General features: G+C 36.3%; 1 protein-coding gene across 2 annotated transcripts in view; it reads left to right on the top strand.

Moving 5' to 3' along the window:
• The window catches only part of LOC135682770 (protein lin-54 homolog), a 29416-nt gene extending 9878 nt beyond the window's left edge, over nt 1-19538 (top strand). For both annotated transcript variants that reach the window (XM_065197800.2, XM_065197809.2), the window contains 11 exons: nt 1914-1999; nt 5003-5074; nt 5342-5444; nt 6550-6603; nt 7185-7212; nt 7789-7841; nt 9068-9167; nt 10965-11058; nt 11686-11770; nt 14867-14960; nt 17293-19538. In XM_065197800.2, the coding sequence (XP_065053872.2) occupies nt 1914-1999; nt 5003-5074; nt 5342-5444; nt 6550-6603; nt 7185-7212; nt 7789-7841; nt 9068-9167; nt 10965-11058; nt 11686-11770; nt 14867-14960; nt 17293-17306 (783 nt within the window). In that variant the 3' untranslated portion in view covers nt 17307-19538. The remainder of the gene's footprint in view (nt 1-1913; nt 2000-5002; nt 5075-5341; nt 5445-6549; nt 6604-7184; nt 7213-7788; nt 7842-9067; nt 9168-10964; nt 11059-11685; nt 11771-14866; nt 14961-17292) is intronic.
• The last annotated feature ends 790 nt before the right edge of the window (nt 19539-20328 follow it).

The following is a 20328-nucleotide window of genomic DNA, read 5'->3' as shown; positions in this document are numbered from 1 at the left end:
GTCATAAGATTTCGCATAGAAAGAGCAGGAGATAAAGAAAGGATATAAAGCAAGGCTAACGGTAGCAGTGCTATTCAACTCTTTCATAGTAGTCTTCCAATAGCAGTTTTGCAGGTCAAAAATGAAGGAGATGATTGCTTTGATAAAAGTATCGCAAATGGCATCCTCGAAGCCGTTGTAGTGTTTGATCAGGTGCTTTTGCTGTTTCTGGTTCAGAGCTAGTGTGAGTATTTCAGCCATCAAGTGGCTAAAAAGTGCACCAAACTATCCTATACGTTCCTGGGTCAAATGAGCAGTCTTGAAAATGAATGAAAATGAAAGGGGTTGATAAAATGACGATATTTTTTATGATTAAGCAGCACGAGCTCTCCCTGAGAACAACATTAGTTACGGTTCTGGACGTAACTAATGTGTTTCATGACGTAGTTCACGAGAAGAGGGAATTTTTATTTTTAAGTGGTCTGTTTTGATTGGAGAAACAGCATGCCTTTTAGTTGCCTGTGTCTAAAGGTGTAGATAGTTATGCTTTGTACTTTTAATTTCACGTCAAACCAAGGAAGGGATGGTCAAATACATTCAAACTTTCCCACGTGTAAGAACTTTATTATTAACTTAATGGGCTAGAATTTAGAATGTCGACAGTGAAGTAAGAGCATATCCAGGCTGCCTAAGAACAACTAAGGCTCTTTTGCAGTAAAATCCTGCGATAAAGAACATAAAAAATGACAAACAGCAGAATTTCTCAAGAATTTACTCTTTAGTTAAGAATCAACTAAAGGGCGATTTTTGGTTTTTCTTCTTAGAAAGAAGGAAAATGTAAACTAAAAACACGCTTATCAGCTTTCAACGTTTTATATCACAAACTTTTGTGAAATCAAGAAATTTATTCCCTCATTCATTGAGCTGTAGTGATGTTAACATCTGTGCATGCTATTTCATACAGTGAGTTCAAATAATTTCCTGAACAGGTTGGTATTTCCTAGCCTGCTGTTCCAGTAACATCATTGAATTGAATCGTTCTAAACACTGGCTACCTAGTGTTTAACACTATTCAATTCAATGCTGTTACCAAATCAGTAGGGGATGTATTTAGGGTGGGTGTTCACATGAAACGTGAAACTCGGGGTTGCGATTTTTGTATACAATATTTTCTACACTCTTGAGAACTGTCCATGTCTCCTCACCACAGAATAGCAAGCGACATGTTAAGGAAGCATTCACCAAATATGTACTACAAGTACCCAGTAAGCCCCTGGATACTTGTTTAGAAGTAGCCAACAATATTACCAGTGTAAATATTCTATATGAGGATGTTGCTGTCAATGGCATAACCTCAGCTCATTCGAGGGTGAGGGCGTATTCACAAAAATTACTTTAGGGTGAGGCTAGTTTGAGGGGAGCTTTTTTCGAAGGTAGAGGCTTATGCAAAAAATTACTTTAGGGCGGGGCTTATTAAAGGGGGCCTAATTGGAAGCTGGGGGCTTAAGCGAGGACTTACGGTATTTTGTAAACCAAAATAGGCTGTTTTTGTTAAAAATTATGCATTTTTCTTGCCGTTGCATTTTTCGATATTTGCCTTTTTACCAATTATCGACAGTAGATAATTTCAACACCTAATTGCGTAAACATTTTTTTGAAATGCTGATTCTCAGATTGCGTTAACGTTAACTGTTCGGTTGCTTGTCATTTGTTTAATGTGGACAAAGTCGATAGACATAGTCATAATGTGTAGGTACTCCCTCTCGTAAATTGTAATTTTTCGGTTGCGCTAGCTCAGCTATTTTGTATGATTCGATTTTAATCTGTCAGTGAAAATTCTTTTTGCATGTTGGGAAATTTCCAATCAGCAAATGTGAATGTTCTAAAATAAGTTATGCACTGATAAGAAATTGAGAAAGTTCTTTTTATCTTAGCAATATCGTGGTGCCTTGCCGCCTGGAGCTCTTATCGTTGGATCTAACACGAAGAACTCTCAAGAAGGAGAGGATCCTCTTAACAGGTGAGCTGCCATTTATCATGTTTTATTTTGGTTTTTTCGGTACGGGTCAACCGTGGTTCTAGCTGCAAGCTTTTGAGTATGAACAAAAGGATTTTGCAATAAATATCATAGCAAAAAGGCAGCATATTTTGCAGGGCCCTTGAGCTCGGTGCGATAATTTGAGAATATTCTACTGCCAGTAAATTTTACTTGGTGATTTGTTTGCTGTTTCCTTCGAATGAAAAGTGTATATCCGCCAGCAATTTGCAAATTTTGAGCGATTATACAGAGCTTTGTTTAAACTTGCTTGGTCTAACAACCCTAAGTATTCACAGATCAGCCACATTCCCTTCAAAAAACGGTTCTAAATGAGTGGTTTTATTTTCGAAAAACTTTCTCACACAGCTACCTATGCATCTTTTAGAACTTGACGCGTATCATGTTGTATATATATAGTTTGACAGGGCTACTTTTATTGTAAGATGCATCATGTTTCACAATTTCTTTCCACAACCTTCGCTGTACAGAGACTTCCGAAGTATTAAAGCTTTAGACGATTATAGAAACTGTGTCTTTTAATATGAGACCACGCGAGAGACACGAGTACGTTGTTGTGTGGACACAAACGTATCTTGCAAATAACAGCTGTCCAATCACCAATGAACGAAGGAACTATTTGTTGTCTCTTTTTTAAGTTTAATCATGAATATTTATAAAGTAGGGGAGTATTTTCGTCCGTTTGGAACTGAGTTCCATATTTGGCTTCATCTGTATGCCACGGTATTAAACCCATACATTTTGTGATGCGGTTCCGCTGTTTTAAATTTGGAATTCCTTAAGTTACATGGGCATATGGAAAATATTTCATCCATAAAAAGGTGGATTCAAACATCTTGTTTCCGCTTCCCCAGTGGCACAGATTTCATTTACAGCCATTTCCCTTCTCACGTGGAATACTTTCCTTGATTTTGACTTAAGAATTCGCCGCTGTCTTAGTTATCTAGAGCCTAACTGGTTTATATAATTTACAACCCTAATGCAAGTTAATCAACTGTCGCAGACCCCTTAAACGACTGTCTGGCAGGAAATTTTGAAAACACTTTAAATCGATCTTGTTCGAATTTCTTCGGGTTAGGTTATTTTTGGAGATTAAGTTTGTAAGATAACATAGGCTGGTTTTTAAAATGCTGGTTCAAGCAGATATATTGCATTGCCGGCTAATACTACCAGTTAACAAAATACCAACACAATTGTTAGCCGGACACTTTTATAGTGCTTTTGGCCGGACACTCTTTTTTTAGCGCTGCTAGCCGGACACCCTTTTATAGCGGATACCCCTAAAGAAAAAGACAAGTAGTTTTGTCCAAATTTCTATAGACACCTCCTTTCCACGGACAGCGTACCAGTTAATATATGACATCCGTTATACGAACATTCTATTGTATTACCAAGCAAGTATGAAATAACCAGATAATGAACAAAGTCATGTTTGTACCCATCAAAGTCCGAAATTTTGCGTTATTTTATTTATTCACAAAATTTATCCAATGTGTAGCTGATTTAACACAGATGTTGCAATCTATACTTTTGCTGAAAAATGTTTTATTCATAAAAATGCGGTGATAAACTTCGGTTTTTGTGCTTCACAGTTTTTTCGTGAATTTTTCTCTACTTACTTGAGTAATTTTTTTTATCATCCTCAGCTTTCCCTTACGTCTACCGACGATACGATCATACAATATAAATATACAAGACAATCATAATGATCTTTCTTGGCCCCATTTTTTGGTACTGGTTTACAAATCATCGTTGACTTTTTTTGCTAAATAACAAAGTTACAATTATTCATATTATCAAGATAAAAAAATAGAACAAAGATAGTCTTACTGAACCCCTCGATTTCGTTAGATTGTCGAATTAGAGCTTGTTTTTGTCAAAGGTGGTCTTATTTTGGATCACAGAACCCGTTCGACCGAGAATTTGACTGCGAAAGGGGAGGCAAATCGAAGGGTTTATTATTTTTGTTTAAATGGAGGGCTTTAGGGGGTTTTCCTGGTTATATTATTTTATCTTGATATTATCTTATCTCATTTGAATTTTGTTTTTTGTAAATTATGAGCAGTGGCCAAATTAGGTAGGAAGATATAATCATTAAATTAAGTATCACATATGTAAAGACATCAGTACATTACAATAACTATTAAAAAGAAACGGATCCATCACAGAACCTTGCTGTACACCTGTCTTATGCTACCCAGAATGCTAAGTATCTTGTTAGCGACAGCCCCATGTTTCCTATTTGAGATAAGCAGAGTAACCTAAAAACTTTTGCTAAATCCATAGGTATTAAATTTTGCAAGTATTTTATGATTCAAACAGACAGAATCCGATAAATGTTAGCCTGATAATCCGCCCAAAAGACTAAGAATAATTTTCCTTTATAACAATGGGCTATTCAGCAGGCCGACAAAATGTCTTCATCCATGATTTTTTTTTCAGACACAGTCTTCTGTATGTCTTAAAGCCCATACTTAGTGTAATGAACTCTTAGGAAGCCATAAAGCCGGCTCTAAATTGCAATCACTGTGATGCTAATTTCGTAAAATCGAACGCATTTGGTCGCTGTTGCCTGTCATATGTGCTCAGTGGGATAGAAATACTGTAAGATTCTTCAAACCTAAGCCTTAATGTAGATGTTTAAAGTCTGTATGATTTTATATTCACTTTGTATATGCTATAAGGCGATCGGCCCCAAAGGCGGAAGTTTTAGGGTTGCAAACTAACGCCTTTCTCTCGAATTCGACATGACCCGGTAAATTTACCTCAAAAATTGGATATTTTGGCATAGGGATTTAATTAGAACATGCTGCTGACAAAAAAACTCGGAATTTTTGCTATGCTTGTGCCATCATTCACAAAGCCCGATTCCCGCCTCTGCTTTGGCCTTGAATTCGTCCTCAGTTTGCGCCGTGCCAGGAAAATATGTTGTACACTAGCCATCTAAGTGTTCTTTTCTGATTGTAGTGACGAGGTCAGGGTTGAAACGAAGCCCGTGAAGAAACCTTGCAATTGCACGAAGTCCCAGTGCTTGAAACTGTAAGTTGTATCACAACTTTTGTGTTTACATCGTTTTCTAAAACATCGCTTAAAGCCTTTTTGTTTATTTTTCGACAATTCCTTCGTTCCTATGCTTGCTTACTCAAGTTTGATACCGAATTGATTTGTGGAAATTACATTTGCCTTTACGTCTGACGTTTACCTAGTTGCTTGTTTACTGAAAAAGCCTCACCCTAATTGCAATGTGGTTATAAAATGTCCTGTTTTTCCTCTCTTATCGACCACTCCCGTTACATTTTCTTTTAGGTACTGCGATTGCTTTGCGAATGGCGAGTTCTGTAGTAATTGCAACTGTCAGAACTGTGAAAACAACATTGAGCACGAAGTTGAAAGAAGCAAGGCAATCAAGGTTAGATTTAAGACGCAGTTTATTTCCAAGGCCATTCATCACTTGCTTATAAGCTTTGCAGGTCATCTGCCTGCAGAAAAAATATTGCGGTTTTTGGCATTGCTTTGACATCTGATACCTGCAAGCTGTGCTCGGAACCAAATACAGGATTTATCAGAGGAAAAACCTATATGGCCCTTTTGAAAGCAAAATGTATTCCAACGTTGTCTTTTACGTTGTACTGTAGATAACCACGATGTTGCATGAAGAATGACTTAAAATGATTCCCCAACCTCGATACGAACGTTATAAAATCTTGCTGCTTAGAAGCTTTTTCTATGTTTGAAGGAACTTCATATTTACAATCTCTCCTCTTAGAAAGAAAATTCTTTTTCTAAGCCATGGATAGCAATGCCTTCTAGCCTTGTTTTAGAATTTAGACAAATACACATGTTCTAGCCTTGTTTTATAAAAATACACATGAAAAGTTACAACAGAAGTAATATTTAAGGTGCTCGAAAAAAACAGAGAATTTAAGAACTGGCTGCGACGGGAGCTATCTCGCTAAAAGTTGTCAACTCCTTGTCTGTTTCTCTTGACACTGTGATGCTATTTTATCTAATCCTCTTCTGAGCACATTCCTACTGATATTTAATAAGTTGGAAATGAGTTTTATGCTCTTCATTAAGGGATAAAACACCACGCAAGCAGAATAATTGGCTAGTCTTACAAGCTTCCTTTACTAATTGGATCAATTAGTGTTTTGAACAGTTCTAAATCTTCGCTTTTTTGTGCTGCTTTTCTGTCCTTTAGTGTCAATTTTCTCGTCTTACTTTGACACTATATGCCCACTCCTTTGGCTACCTGCAGTGAACCAATAGACTTGATTTGTATCACTATTATCATTGTGATCAGCAATCATATCCTGATTGTGGACATTATCACGATCGTTAATCACGATCAGCAATCATCGTGATCATCAATCATCTTCATGATTGTAAACATTATCTTGATCGTTAATCATGGTCAGCAATCGTCGTGGTCATCAGTCACCATCGGGGATATGCAAGAAACAGTTATAATTGAATAACTGTTTAGTTTCCTAATTTTTTTACATTTCTTTCAGGCATGCTTGGAAAGAAACCCTCAAGCATTTCATCCAAAAATCGGAAAGACTCGTGTAAGTAATCTATATCTGAACAGCCAGAGGGTATTAAAATGTTCAAATTACAGTCAACTCTGTATTATTCGAACTTTCTTTGGAATCGTTACAAATGACATATGTTCGGTTTTATGCTTTTAAAAAAATCCTGGGCTTTTCTTTCGTCATCCCTAAATCTCACTTTTACAGCCTTTATCAATTTACACAATGTTTTTTAGGAGATTTTCAAGGAACCTGCAAATTTTGTTCGAATTAGTAAAAGGTCGAATTACAAGAATGACTGTACTTGTAATTCTCCCCGGCACCAACGCCTCTTGGTCTCTTTTGGTCTTGTGATAATCTATAGCTTATCTGTAACTCTGTTGGCACAATAATAACCCATTTTTCGGCAAAGGTGTGTCATACCCGTCGAGGAGCTTTTTCACTGCATCAACGAATCACAGGTCGCCTAGGGTCAGGGAACGCTCTCCAAGAATATGACATCTAGCAAAATATGATACCTCTACGGATTCTTTATGTCCGCCCACTTTTCTTATCAAAGAGGTGTTTAAGTTTAAGAAGTATTCATGAGATATAAATGTTTTGATTCTTTCTTGTAGGGTGTTTCAGAGCGGCGACATACGAAAGGTAATTCAACATTTATGGAAGTTTCTTTCTCGTCTGTCCCCGAATTTTCTTTTGGTAAAATATACAGCGTTATCAAAAATATCGTTTTGTTTAATAATGTCCAAGAAGAAGATTTTGAATTTGTTATTTTGTTTGTCGAATTAAAATGATTCGATTCAATGCCATGTTCAATCCTTTGACGCACAATCTACCAAGCAGTCGCTTTTTTAGTAAAAATCTGAAATACATTCAAATCAGGGAGATTAATTCGAGTCAGGGATATTTACTGCAAGGAATAATAATAATGATGCGTTTTGAATTAACATGAATAGACAAAGTAACATAAATAGTTAGCACTATTGCAAATTGAACTGAACATGAGATGCTGAGAGCATTTCAAATAGCACAAACTATACTGTCATTTAAAGGACGATTATATCCAATATAATAATTGTATTGAAAATATTTTATGTTTAAATGTACAATCGATTCTAAGGCATCATTTTTTCTGTCTTAAGGAGCGTTCATTCAAAATTAATCTCTTTCTTTTTTTATTGTTTCCTGAGTAAAAAAAGGCCAATCCTTCTTGTTTTTTAGGTTGTCATTGCAAGAGATCAGGGTGTCTTAAGAATTACTGCGAATGCTATGAGGTAAGCTTGTTTTATTTAGCCGCGTACTTTCGAAATTGGCTTGGAAAAAAGGTACATTCTCCTTTTTCTGGATAGGTTTTAGGCTGGATTAAGTTTAAGAGCGCTCCTTTTTGCAGCCCCACTCACTGTTAAACTGTAAAATCTTTACACGTTTTGTCTAACATTTCTAGGTCGACATAACGAATCATTGTAAGCCATGCAGATGTCCATGTGAAAAGAACTCATTTTTTTATGCATTAAAGATAAGTCCTGTGAAAGGATGGTGATAGCAGGACTGTTGATATTCTCTTAAATAATTCCTTCCCTTGAGAACCTAGACAAGTGAGGTGGTTTTTGATGAAAACTCGCACATTATATTTCACGTTGAGGTACTTCTAGCTGCTTGTACGTTTCCATCTATTTTATTTCCCAATTTTCTCAGAACGTCCAGATTTAATGCATCGTTTAATGGTGACCAAGCTTATTTTTTAGCCAGTCTACCGTACATGACTGGGATCTTCAATTCACTTTAGAAGATCAAAAAACGCAGTATATCTTTTGCATGTCAGTTGAATGTTCTTGAATTCTCTTTTACTTCACCACATCTTCGAAAAGGGAAAAGTGTTTTATACTTTGTTGTTTCGAGTCACATATGCAAGTTAATGCAGTTCAATTGTGTATTGCGGTCTCGTCCCAGTGAACGTCGTGTCAATTTTCTGAAAACAATCAGGACTGTATTTTTTCTTTGCTCCGGTGCATCTACAAGTAAACGCTGGCCGGCGAGACCATTGTACTTTGGAAAGGGCCCTAATTGAAAGCTACTACGTACCAAGGAGGCTACAACTAGGGATGTCTTAAAGACTTAGCCAAAGTTTTGCGCACGTAGATAAATCATGCGATAGAATTGATACAATAGTGTTTTATTCATATATAGAGTTAAACCTTCTTTATAGATTTATTTCATACACTCATCCAACATATGGCTTAAGCTTGTTTTGGTGCAAGGAGCGGAAGCTGCGATCAGTTACAGCTGAGCTTTGTAGCTTGATTTATAAGAACATTTTTAAAGTGACTACCGCTGCCCAGGTTGTTATCAGGTCTGGTTAACAGCGTAAGCTTAGTTTGACCTCTGATTTTGACCTCTGGTTTAGAGCGTAAGCTTAGTTTGACCCCTGATTCTCACCTCTGGTTTGACCTCTGGTTTAAAGCGTAAACTTAGTTTGACCTCTAATTTTCATTTACTCCAGGCAAAGATCATGTGTTCAACTCTTTGTAAGTGTACTGGCTGCAAGAATTTCGAAGAGAGTCCCGAGAGGAAAACATTAATGCACCTGGCCGATGCTGCTGGTCAGTTTTTCATGCGTTTTGTTCTATTTATATTTATATAAATCAGAGAGCCACTATTATCTTCTGAACAAAAATGTTTTAAAGCAATTTGCTTTGGAATTTGTTTCTAAAGTTTGGTATTTTATTCCTCGCATATCGCAATGCTCTCTCATTGGTAACTAGCAATAAAACATGAAAATTGGATTTATTTTAACAGTTTTTTAGTATGGCATCAGAAAATGTATATTTTTGGAATTTTTTCATTTGACCAGCATGAAATACCTCTGAAAATGCAATATAAGTCAAAGCAGTTGCAAATCAACAGTGAAGGCAAGTGAAAGAGCTGAGTTTTTCCAGTGGATTACTTTGTTTTGGCCAGGCACATAGATTTAGGTGCCAAGATCAAATTAGGCCCCGTTCAATCAAGAAATCTTTTCGCAGAAACGGAACAATTACATACCGCTTTTTGTGTTCGAAGTTAAGCAGATTTTAACAATGCCCTTGTCCGTATTTCCAGGGAAACTAATGTTAAAAATGCAAGCAGTAAGCAAAATTAAATCGTTTCGTTTTCCGGACCAGTTCAGCCTTTTACATGGGAAGGAAACGAAACGATCGCATACTTTTCGTTTCACTTTTGAGATCGTTCCATTGTCCGTTGGATCTTTTTGAACAGGCCCTTTATACGTCCGTTTTATGTCCTAGGAAAATGATTTACCACAGTATTCTAAGATGTGTTCTTTGGGGTCTGATGATAATTGCCATAAAGTTACAACAGCCAGATTAATCTCCGTATTGGTCAAATCAATCGATTAAAAACATCGTTTAGCCAAAATAAAATCCAGAAATCTACCAAGTTATCGCTTTCATTCTGTATTCATTCTGTATTCATTCGAGTCTTTCGTCACATGAATATCTCGAAGCAAACTTTCAACTTCTCTAGCCCGGCAGATAAAGATTTAAGAATAGACAGTCAAGGTCTTCTGTTGTACCGTCCATTGTTCTACTTTCGACTATCATTTTAAGAGTTCCAAAATCGCCATATTCACCATATGTCGCCATATTCTTTTAATGAAATTATTTTCCCTGGAGAATTTATTGACTGTCAGGCGATCAAAGTTTCCTTCGAAAGCTTCTTTTGATATCAGCTTATTTCTTGTAGTTGATTGTTTTGTATCAGATCCGATGTCACAGGGCTTTTCTTTGATCTTATATCTTAAAGTTCCTTGAAATTTGAATGCTTCGTGCTTTTGAAATTTTTCCAATCAGGCTTTTTTTCTGTTTGACGCAAATGACAAAATGGCATATTTGTGGAGGGGCTTAATGGTTGAGAGGCTTAGTGATAGAGAGGCTCGTAAAGTCAATACATATGAGACGGGATTTTTTGTCTGGGTATTTCCTGGGTTTTGTACATAGACTACACTTTTTGGAGATAAAACATCGCTTAAAATTACATTTTACAATAGCTCGGCCTCAGCTTGTTCTTAATTTGTTCTAAACTTTTGACTAATTTTGAGGCTCGTGTTCTTATAAAATTGTTCTATAAAAAAGGTTATAAACCATTTCTAACTTGGGTTTGGTGCACGGCCTAAATTGATTTTTTCAGTCCTGGATGAATGCAAGGATTTTAAACGTTTATTTGCTGCATTTAAATCGATGTCTGGTTCATCACAGATTCGGCCTTGCTCAAACTGAATTTGTCTTGCTTTTATGCAACTTCTCTCGGGCCTTTAAAGGTTAGACAAATCATGTGACATTAACATCGCGACAACGCTCTCTAATGCGCCACTTGAAGCCAAGACTTTCTGTTTTATTTTGCAGAAGTGAGAGTTTTACAACAGAACGCAGCGAGGTCAAAGCTAGAATCACAACTCGAATCAGCGACAACTAAACCGTTATCTACAAACACCGAAAGGTTTATTATCATTTTATACTTTACAGTGTCTTTCTGCTCAGTGTTGAACTAAACAAAGACTAAAAAAAGAGAGTAGTTCTCCCTGATTAGCCCATTAAGTGTCAAACTTGGAGTAGCAACTTCGAATAGTTCGGTTCTATACAACAAAAGTGTAATTAGAGAATAGAGGTGCTTGCTGAAACTTTCAACAAACTTACCCTTTGTGGTTACTTTGCTTTATATAATGAACAACAAATGAACTTTTTTTAAAATTAGGCTTGCAAAGGTTTATAGCTGTAAGCTTATTATTGCCCACATGCTAAAGAACATAGATTTAAAATTAAAATAAATACAGTTCTTAAGCATTTCCTACTTTTAGTACATTATTGAGAATTAGGTCTAGAGAAGGGTACATGCTTTTGTTACATGTTATACGTGTCTCTCATGTGTTTGATAATGGACAACATCTTATTGTATTACATTTTCTGCCTTATTTTACCCTGCCCTCTGCACTTTCACTTGTGACCCACAAACACCTTTTGATCCTCTGACCGTCAACCTTTGACCCCCATTGCTGCTTTTTTATTTATTCTGGTCCGCTATCCAAATAAGACTCTTTCTTTTAGTACCCATTAATATTCTTCTTAGGCGGCTTCCGTTCACATTCATAACAACCTCGGTTGCAAATGCGACGTGCGAATGCCTCTTAGAATGTGCAGAAAAGGCAGAAACGGTATGTATTTTATTCAACATCTTTGACCTCACCTACACAATATATTTCATGTTTGTTTTCTATTCACGATTTTGTATGCACCCCAAATCATGTAGCATCGTGCTTTACATAGTTTATAGTTATTGTAACGAATAGCTTGTTTTAAACGTCGTAGATTTTGGAGCAGATGCATCAGCTTAATCTCCTTTCCATTATTTGCAAAGGGTGGGCGGCACTGTGAGAATTGCCATCATCCTATTTATGTGTCCTTGGATAATACAGGTCTACAATAGAAACATTAATCAACGACCCAGAGTTGCTAGTCAACTTGCTTACCAACATAAACGCGATGGTTGCTTATTGCTAGTATTTATCATTAATAATAGTATTATATTGGTAATTTATCCTTATTCGCAAAAATTTGCATATTTTGGCAATATATTTCAGTTAAAGTAATCTTAACTAGATCTCTATACAAGGCTTATGCTATCGTCAAGTGTTTTAAGATCTTATTTTTTGTACTGCATAGTTTCAAATTAGCTTTTTGGTGAGATTTTTTTTAGTTATTTTTTACTGCAACCATAATAGCATAAGATCTTTTGTATCTCTCTCTCCGATTATTAGCTACGCAAAATTTCCTTTAAATAAATTTATGTTGTTTGATTCAGATTGTCCGGGCACTCAATCTACTGAATCAGTAGAGGTCAAAAGAAATTATTGATATAAAGTCGCACGATTTTGTTCTTCCCTTTTAACTGAACGCGTTTATTTCTTACATTATTCTAAAAATTTAACAGCTTTCCACCTACAGAATTTGACCGATTATTTCTTTTTGTTTCAATTTCCCTTTACTGGCGTTTTCCCCCAAAAAAATTGTTTTATTTTGGCTCAGTTTTTAATAAACTTGTTTTATCTCAACCTTAGTTTTGTTTTGAAACTAATTAAGGTTTTATGTTAGTAAATTTAATGTTTGGTGAAGTCACAATATCTGGCTTGAATTTACAATATTGAAATAATATAAATGTTAAACTTACATCTGCGTGTGACATTTTCTTATTTAAACATGGTATAATAAATTTTGAACTGATGGTATTGCTCTGGAAGTAAATTAAGCAAAGGTTGATATTTGATCTATTTTTTTCGGGAACCGTTAGTTCTCGATGTGCTGAGTTTCCTACTCGCTTCATCCAAATGTAGCTTGTGAGTGACAACGTAGGAATGGGGTGTTGCTTTACTTTCGCTCAAAACCATTACCCCAATATTGGAAATCTTTCAAACTGATTCTCTGTTAATTTTTAAGAATTTTCAATTCTTGGGGGCTGCAATTCCCTAGCCCCAACCACATTAGCATTTGCACCAACCCAAACAAAAGGAAGATAATTTATTGATGATTTACTTTCGATATGTTTGCAGCTGTCGTAAGCGGTGGTGTTGGCAGCCACTGTCAGTTAAGTTTATAATAAACTTAATGATTTGGTAATACGTAATACACAACTGGCAATAATCTAGATTTTTCAGTCACAGAGTTATTAACTTGTGAATTTGTGAATTAAAAGTTGCAAAATCGGATCTCCTCTAATTGAATTCCTGTCTAAGTAATGTGCGTTTCTGTCAGTTGCAAGAGTTCTCAGCACAACTGTTGTTGTCGGGTTGCCACGCGGTTTTTGTCAATAGAAATACGAATTACATCGGAGATCTGTACTGTTTATTCATTTGATTTTGAAGCTCAATAACTTGTCTTGGCTTAGTATCCCTACGCATCTATTTTCATATGTCCCATTTTTGCCAGCAACAAAACATTGTACATTTATCCTTCTCGGAACGCAGCTAAAATAAATCAAAGAATTTAAAATAAAAATTTTCATTGTTGTTGTGGTTGATGGTGCTTTGATGTTGTTGTTGTCGTCGTTTTGCTGCTGCTTTTGTTTATGGGAACAAGGAGGACCCAGAAAATTTATCAATGTCATAAATTTGTTTGCTCTTTTATCTGGGTAAAGGACTTTACCCCAGAATAAAATATATGAAATTTTCATTTTCTATTTACCTGTGTAAAAATTCAGTGAAATTCTACATATTGAAACTGACTGATTTTCGAGCCTATTTTTCATTTCTAAAAGTAATAGCCTTTACAGGCATACATAGAGTTCTAAAGTGTGACGTCATCAAAACCCTATTTTTAGAATTTATGAATTCTAAGCACATAACATGAAATGTCACCACGAATTACTTTCAAATATGCGAAATTGGCCAATTATGTCCAAAATCGGTTGAGATATGGCCAATGAAAGGACTGTGGTTTGCCAACGAATCACTGTTATTTTGGCTCTGTTCATGAAGTTATGAACAGAGACCAAAATACAGAGGTTTGATAGGGGAAAAGCCACTACACATGTGGCCATATCTCTGCCAAACCGTAACATAATCGACTGATTTTGCACACTTTGAGGTATTTCGTGATGCTCTTTCAGATTGTGAGGTCCAAATTTTAAAAAAATTTGTGACGTCATCATTTCAGAACTCTTTTCCGTTTTCTCAACCCTGTTAATTCAGTCGAGATCTCTTTTCCGAATGAGTAAGAATCCATTGTATTCCGTATCCAAGTCTATCAGTATTTCTTTAGTTTTTCTTCTTGTATTCTTGTATTCAAATGAAGTCGCTCCGTTACATAGTTCCAAATATCTGGAATTGAAACGACTTTTAAATCCTGACCGGGCATCTAATGTCAAACAGAATCTAGCATTGTAGCCATTAGTTTCATAGTACTTAAACGTTGCCTGTTGGCCATGGGGTAGTCATTATCTTTCGCTCTCATTGGTATCGTCCATGTGGTGTAGTACAGTAACTAGGATAAGTATAGTAGAAAGTAACGTGTTTTGTAATATTTTATATGCAAAGAAAAGAAAGATCCAGAATTCACTTCCAAACGGAATCAAATAATCTACAAATATTGATAAATTTATATTCTTATCAAAATTTGGTAAATTCTGTTAGCAATCTCTTAGCTGCTTCATGTTAGCGTTAATGAGTTGCATGGCTGCTGTCTACCTAACTCTAGATAAGGTTGGTGATTATGATGATTATGATGATAAAGACTCACAATCTCACAATATCTTTCAGCAACGCTGCTCTGAACAGAAAACGGAAAGAATGATTATCGAAGAATTTGAGAGGAGTCTTCTGCAAATCATACAATTGGCAAACAAATCAAAAGGTAATTTTTGGATTATGATCAGCTGCAAATTTTGTGACGTAAAAGTGGTATGGTATGATACCTTTGAAAATCTTTTGGGGAGCTCTTTACAGTGCGCTGTACGCGTGCTATTGGAATTTTGGCGCTTTGAGATACAGGGATCTGGAAACGTATGTACAAAATGTAGGTTCCCGCTAAAGGCCGTTGTAACATTGATTCTCACAAAATTTGACGGTGGGCTATACTTTTAAGAAAGCTTTTTTTGCGTCTTCTTTCATAGTACCACGAGTACCAGAAGGTCCACGAAACTTCACTGCTTTTCTTCAAGCACAGCTTATTGAAGCGTTGATTTTCAAATAAAGCCTAGCCAATTTTTTGCTCTAAATTGTTCTCTTGGGCATTATAATGCTGCGTAGCTGTCGCTGAGCCAAATTATGGAAGATTTGTATATCCAAGAATGTGAGCCTCCTCTCTGTGCACAATCGCCTGTTACTTTAAGAACGTGATTAGAAAAAGAACGATCGGATTTTGGCCTGGTAATTTCTTCTATGTTCAGAATTTCATTATTGTCCAGAATTTTTGCAGCTTTGCATTCCCACATTTAGTCAGCTTAGTCATGCTTTCTCAGCTTCTCTGTCTTCCAAGGTTAGATTTTTCGCTGCATAACATTACAGCATCCCAGCTCATCTTAGTAAGCAGGATTAATTTTAAACTAACGAAGTAAATAACAGTCGATTAGTCCCATGTTTAGGAACTGAGGATTATCATTGATTGGAAGCAGATAAAAAATCGAATTTTTCTTTGAGTTGCCTAAAGGAACGAGAATTCATGAGATTATTTGCATTTATTCATTTATTTGATAATAGTTCTTGACCATATATCTATGAACTTTTTAAATAACGAACAAAAAACTGATCTCGAAAATTAATGAAAAATGCTACTAATATGATTTATAAAAGAACGGCTTGACATTTGATTTATAATAGAATGGCTTGACATTTGATTTATAATAGAATGGCTTGACAATGGAAAAGGCAAACATTTTACAACATACTGGAACCTTTTTCGTCGGACTTTTCCTCAGAATTTAAAACGCAAAAATAAGGTTCTGAAAGAAAAAGATGGAAAATATAAACCCAGTTATTGATCGAAATTGGCCAATCAGAAAATTGCAAGCATGTGACCGGCCCGCCTTCTCCGCCCCGTGAACCTGATCCAAGACTAGACCGGCATAGTTGCCAATCAGTGCCAAGTGGCTATAGAAAAATTACTACTGGAGTTTGAGGAAAAAAGGAACTCCTTCTGTCTTTTTGTATATGTATCTACTGAAAATAAAATTTTAGACATTAAGGAAAATAGAAATGAGAATATTTTAATTTTAAAATGCGTTGGTTTGTAAACAATCCTTTGTTTACAGCGTAAGCAAACATGTGAATATACTGAAGCTTTTCGTCTGACACTCTTTAGAGTAACGTCAGAACATAGATCGAAAACTCTACGCCAGGAAATATTTATAGCCAGTTGTGGATCGAAATAGGTCAATCAGAAACGCGAGCATATGACTGTCGAGGTTGACCAATCAGTGCCGCTTGTCTATTGAAAATGTTACGAATGGAGTCCTAAGGTGAAAACGAACTCCTTTTGTCTACACAAAGGCGGTTTTTCATGTTTTTGTGATAGATTTCGAAACTGCTAGATGGAACGAAGATCGTGCTCTGCCAATAATCTGAAACATTTCGCCATAATAGTTTTTTTGCTCAACCTGTGTTTTCCAGTTAATCATGCCCGATAGCGGAATCACGTGTTTTGCTAGTTGTTTTCGATCTGCAAGACTACACCACTGGTGGTAGCCAAAGTTATCTTGATTTTAAAGAAGTCAATTTAGAGAAAAGGGTGTCTTGAGAAGAATGGAACTCTGGTTTATTTGCAATTATGATGTATAATTGATTTCACTGCTACGAAGCGCTCTGAGAATAAAATTTCTTCTTCGAGCTCTCCTTCTTCTGCGCATGTGCATATGACGCAATTTTCTCATTGGTTGGAAAAAATAGATTGAACAATAGCCCTAAGTAAAGACATTGATAAGAGAGAGTATACTAAAAACTTCATGCAAGATTAGTATAATTACATGCTAGATTCTTTTTTACTTTAGCTGAATTGGTCATTTATAAATTAATAACAAAGCAAACCGATTTCTATTCAGATAATCCATTTATTATTGTGCATATTTAACTAGTTGTTCTTAGAAAATACTGCAATAGCATGGTATTAATTGTAAATAGGGTACACTTTAAAAAGAAGCAAAGCAAATTTCAAGTCGCTGATCTCGGGCATTGTTTTTTCTCCCTTCCAGGTCAAGGTGTATAATGGAAACTGAGTGTATGCGATACTTTAATAGGTATGGCGTGATCTGTCACTTCAAACCGAAGCCTGACGCCATGGCATGAAAGCAGACCAGCTGTCCCAAGCGTACTAAACAAATGATGCTCTCTGCGAAAGGTACTTTTATTGGTCATTTCTGTTCAAATCTAATGCGATTGCCAGTCTTCCATCTACCATTCAATTGCCAGTCGTCGAGTTTGCTCCAACGGTATTTGGTGAAATCATGAAAGAAACCCATGTTTTTTAGGAAGCACGGCATGGCATTTCCCGATCTGCTAGCCCTGGTAGCGAAAGTTGCACGTGGAGTTTTCCATTGTTGCATTTGATTCCTTGATACAATTCCCATACCCTGAATAGCATTGTCATACCTTGAATACCATTGCCATACCCTGAATAGCATTGTCATACCTTGGATACCATTGCCATACCCCAGATACCATTGCCATACCCAGAATACCATTTCCATACCTTGGATACCATTGCCATACCCCGGATACCATTGCCATACCCTTAATACCATTACCATACTATGGATACCATTTTCATACCCAGAATACCATTTCCATACCTTAAATACCACTGTTGTACCCTGGATGCCATTGCCGTACCCTGAATACCATTACCATACTATGGATACCATTTTCATACCCAGGATACCATTTCCATACCTTAAATACCACTGTTGTACCTTGGATACCATTGCCATACCCTGGATACCATCGCTATCTAGATTCTGTTCTCTGGATGGAAGTATTTTTCAGGCTATAGGGGATGCATTGCCCTTGGCAACTCGGGTTTCTTGATTTTTATGCAGATTTCATTCTTTAGAACAAGGACCTTTGTCATCCTTGTGTATCTGAATGGCGGTCGCCTGCAAATAGATCATCGATATAAACTACATTTGAGCCATGCCCTAAAGCGTCGAGAAGATGCTGCTTGCCCTGGAATACATTTTTTCATCAAAAACGCGGATGTTTAAGACCATTTTATTCGCAACATGTAAAGCGTAGAGCAGAATGATACTTTTGAAGCAATTATCTCGACTATTTTCAGTTACATTCAGATCCGAGTCTTAGATAGTTAAATTCAGACCCGAGTCCTAGATAGCAGGAGAACAGTTACAAGCTCCCGTATCTTATGATCTAATTTCACTGCTTTTTACAAAGATTCATATGGCATTCAAACATCGATAAGATGCTGTTATGGAAATTGCGTATTCCAGTAATAAAACCTCTGGCAAGCTGGTTTCGTTTTAAGAGCTTTTTCTTGGTGTCCACACTGGATCGTGCGTTTTAATCGCGACGGGTGTACCTTTTGTTACTTTCACTATCGCGTGGTGACTGTTCCAAAAACACGACTGTGGATGTCACAGAACTGTGAAAACTGTGCCACGGAAAAATTATCAGGAAAGGACACCTGTCTCTTGGAATCTTACTAAGCTCGATGTCCTATTCTCTTTGGAGCACGATGTCACTTGCTTAAACAGCGCTTGAAATATGACGTTGTCGTTTTAAATTCTCATTTGAAAACGACAGTGATTCCTATCGGGTAATTTAAAGATTATAACCAAAAAAGTCGTTACCTTTTAATCTGCCGAGTCTTAACTGTGAAAAATATTATGCTTCCCTCATTTATATCAATGGTCAATGTTCCTGATTTGAATTGAAGAAAAGAACACACCGACCGACTCTCAATCAATCCCAGATCAAACATGACGTCAACAGCACGCGAGAGCGCGAATCTACTCATCCTTATGTTGTGATTAGAAATCTCTTATTTATTTGGCTTCGCCTTATTGTGAAGGTTTCAAATTCTCTCCCAGTAATTTTGTCCATGTAACTTCTAAAGTTGTGCTGGAATTGTTTCATAATATCCTGGCCGTCTGCACAACCCTATGTATAAAATTTCGAATAATTTTTGCTAATTTATAGGAATTATATCCCATTAATTGGAAATCAAGCGAATTAATATCAGACGTGTTCCTTCGCTCTAGGATGTTTTCATTTAGACTTTGTCTTGATAAGCCGAGGGAAAGTTACATTATTAAGGACCTGATTTGGACAAGGCTCAACTTGTCCCACCTTGCGCTGTGCCCATTAGTCACACAAGCTGTTTTTATCCCAATGTTTCTAGACCAACTGTAAAATAACGCCTCTGTGATTTGTAAAAGTAATGCAAAACTTTGTAAATTTCCTGTAATAATAAGATGTTCTTTTACCGCGAAACTTATATTTGTAATCACTGACATCTCTTTAATATGTGTTTTCTCTCCTTGTTAATTTTAACTCGCTGCTTGATGTGGTTTTCTAAAAAATCTACGATCTATTTCCAATACCTTGGATCGACTTCCTTAATTGCTTTATTTATTAACAGCTCGGGATAGTTTGTTCATTGTTCACGGCTCGTAAGCAGGGATGTAGTTGTGAAATTTTAACAAGGGGGGCTCTATGAAATTTCTAAGTTGTTCTTGTCATGTAATCATTGAAGTTTGAATATGGTGAGGGTTGATGTTTTTCCGAACATTGTTTAAGCAGCCAGGTACATTGAGGGGGATGGGACCTTATAGCAAGTGGGGGGACCATGTAGCAAATGTTTATATTGATCAAGGGTTCAGTGAAAACCACTGTGATAAATTTTGGGATATGGCATTCCAAGAATGGCAGGAAATGCATCTAATATATTTATGGCATCGATAAGGAAGAACTTTCTTTTCAATAATGATGACCCATTGGTTGGATTTTGAATTGAAACATTTCCTCCCATGTTAACAAAACAGAGGCGATTTTATCAGCCAATGAACAGTGCAACTAAAAATGTCATGCAGAACTGTGATTCAGTGGAAAGTATTCATAGTTTGCAGATATAGAAAATCAATTTCGAAATAATTACAGCTTTAAGAACGCCCGAGCCTAAATTATTAATTAAATTAATTAGAGCACCCAGTGCTCTTATTAAAAAGGTTGTAGTGCATGAAATATTAAAACTAAACAAGACAAATAATAGCACC

The sequence above is a fragment of the Rhopilema esculentum genome, chromosome 17, assembly GCF_057945365.1.
Source record: "Rhopilema esculentum isolate cy_ngs chromosome 17, ASM5794536v1, whole genome shotgun sequence".
NCBI classification, from domain to species: Eukaryota; Metazoa; Cnidaria; class Scyphozoa; order Rhizostomeae; family Rhizostomatidae; genus Rhopilema; species Rhopilema esculentum.
The sequence above is the reverse complement of the archived record's forward strand: the minus strand, read 5'-3'. Positions and strand labels throughout refer to the sequence as shown.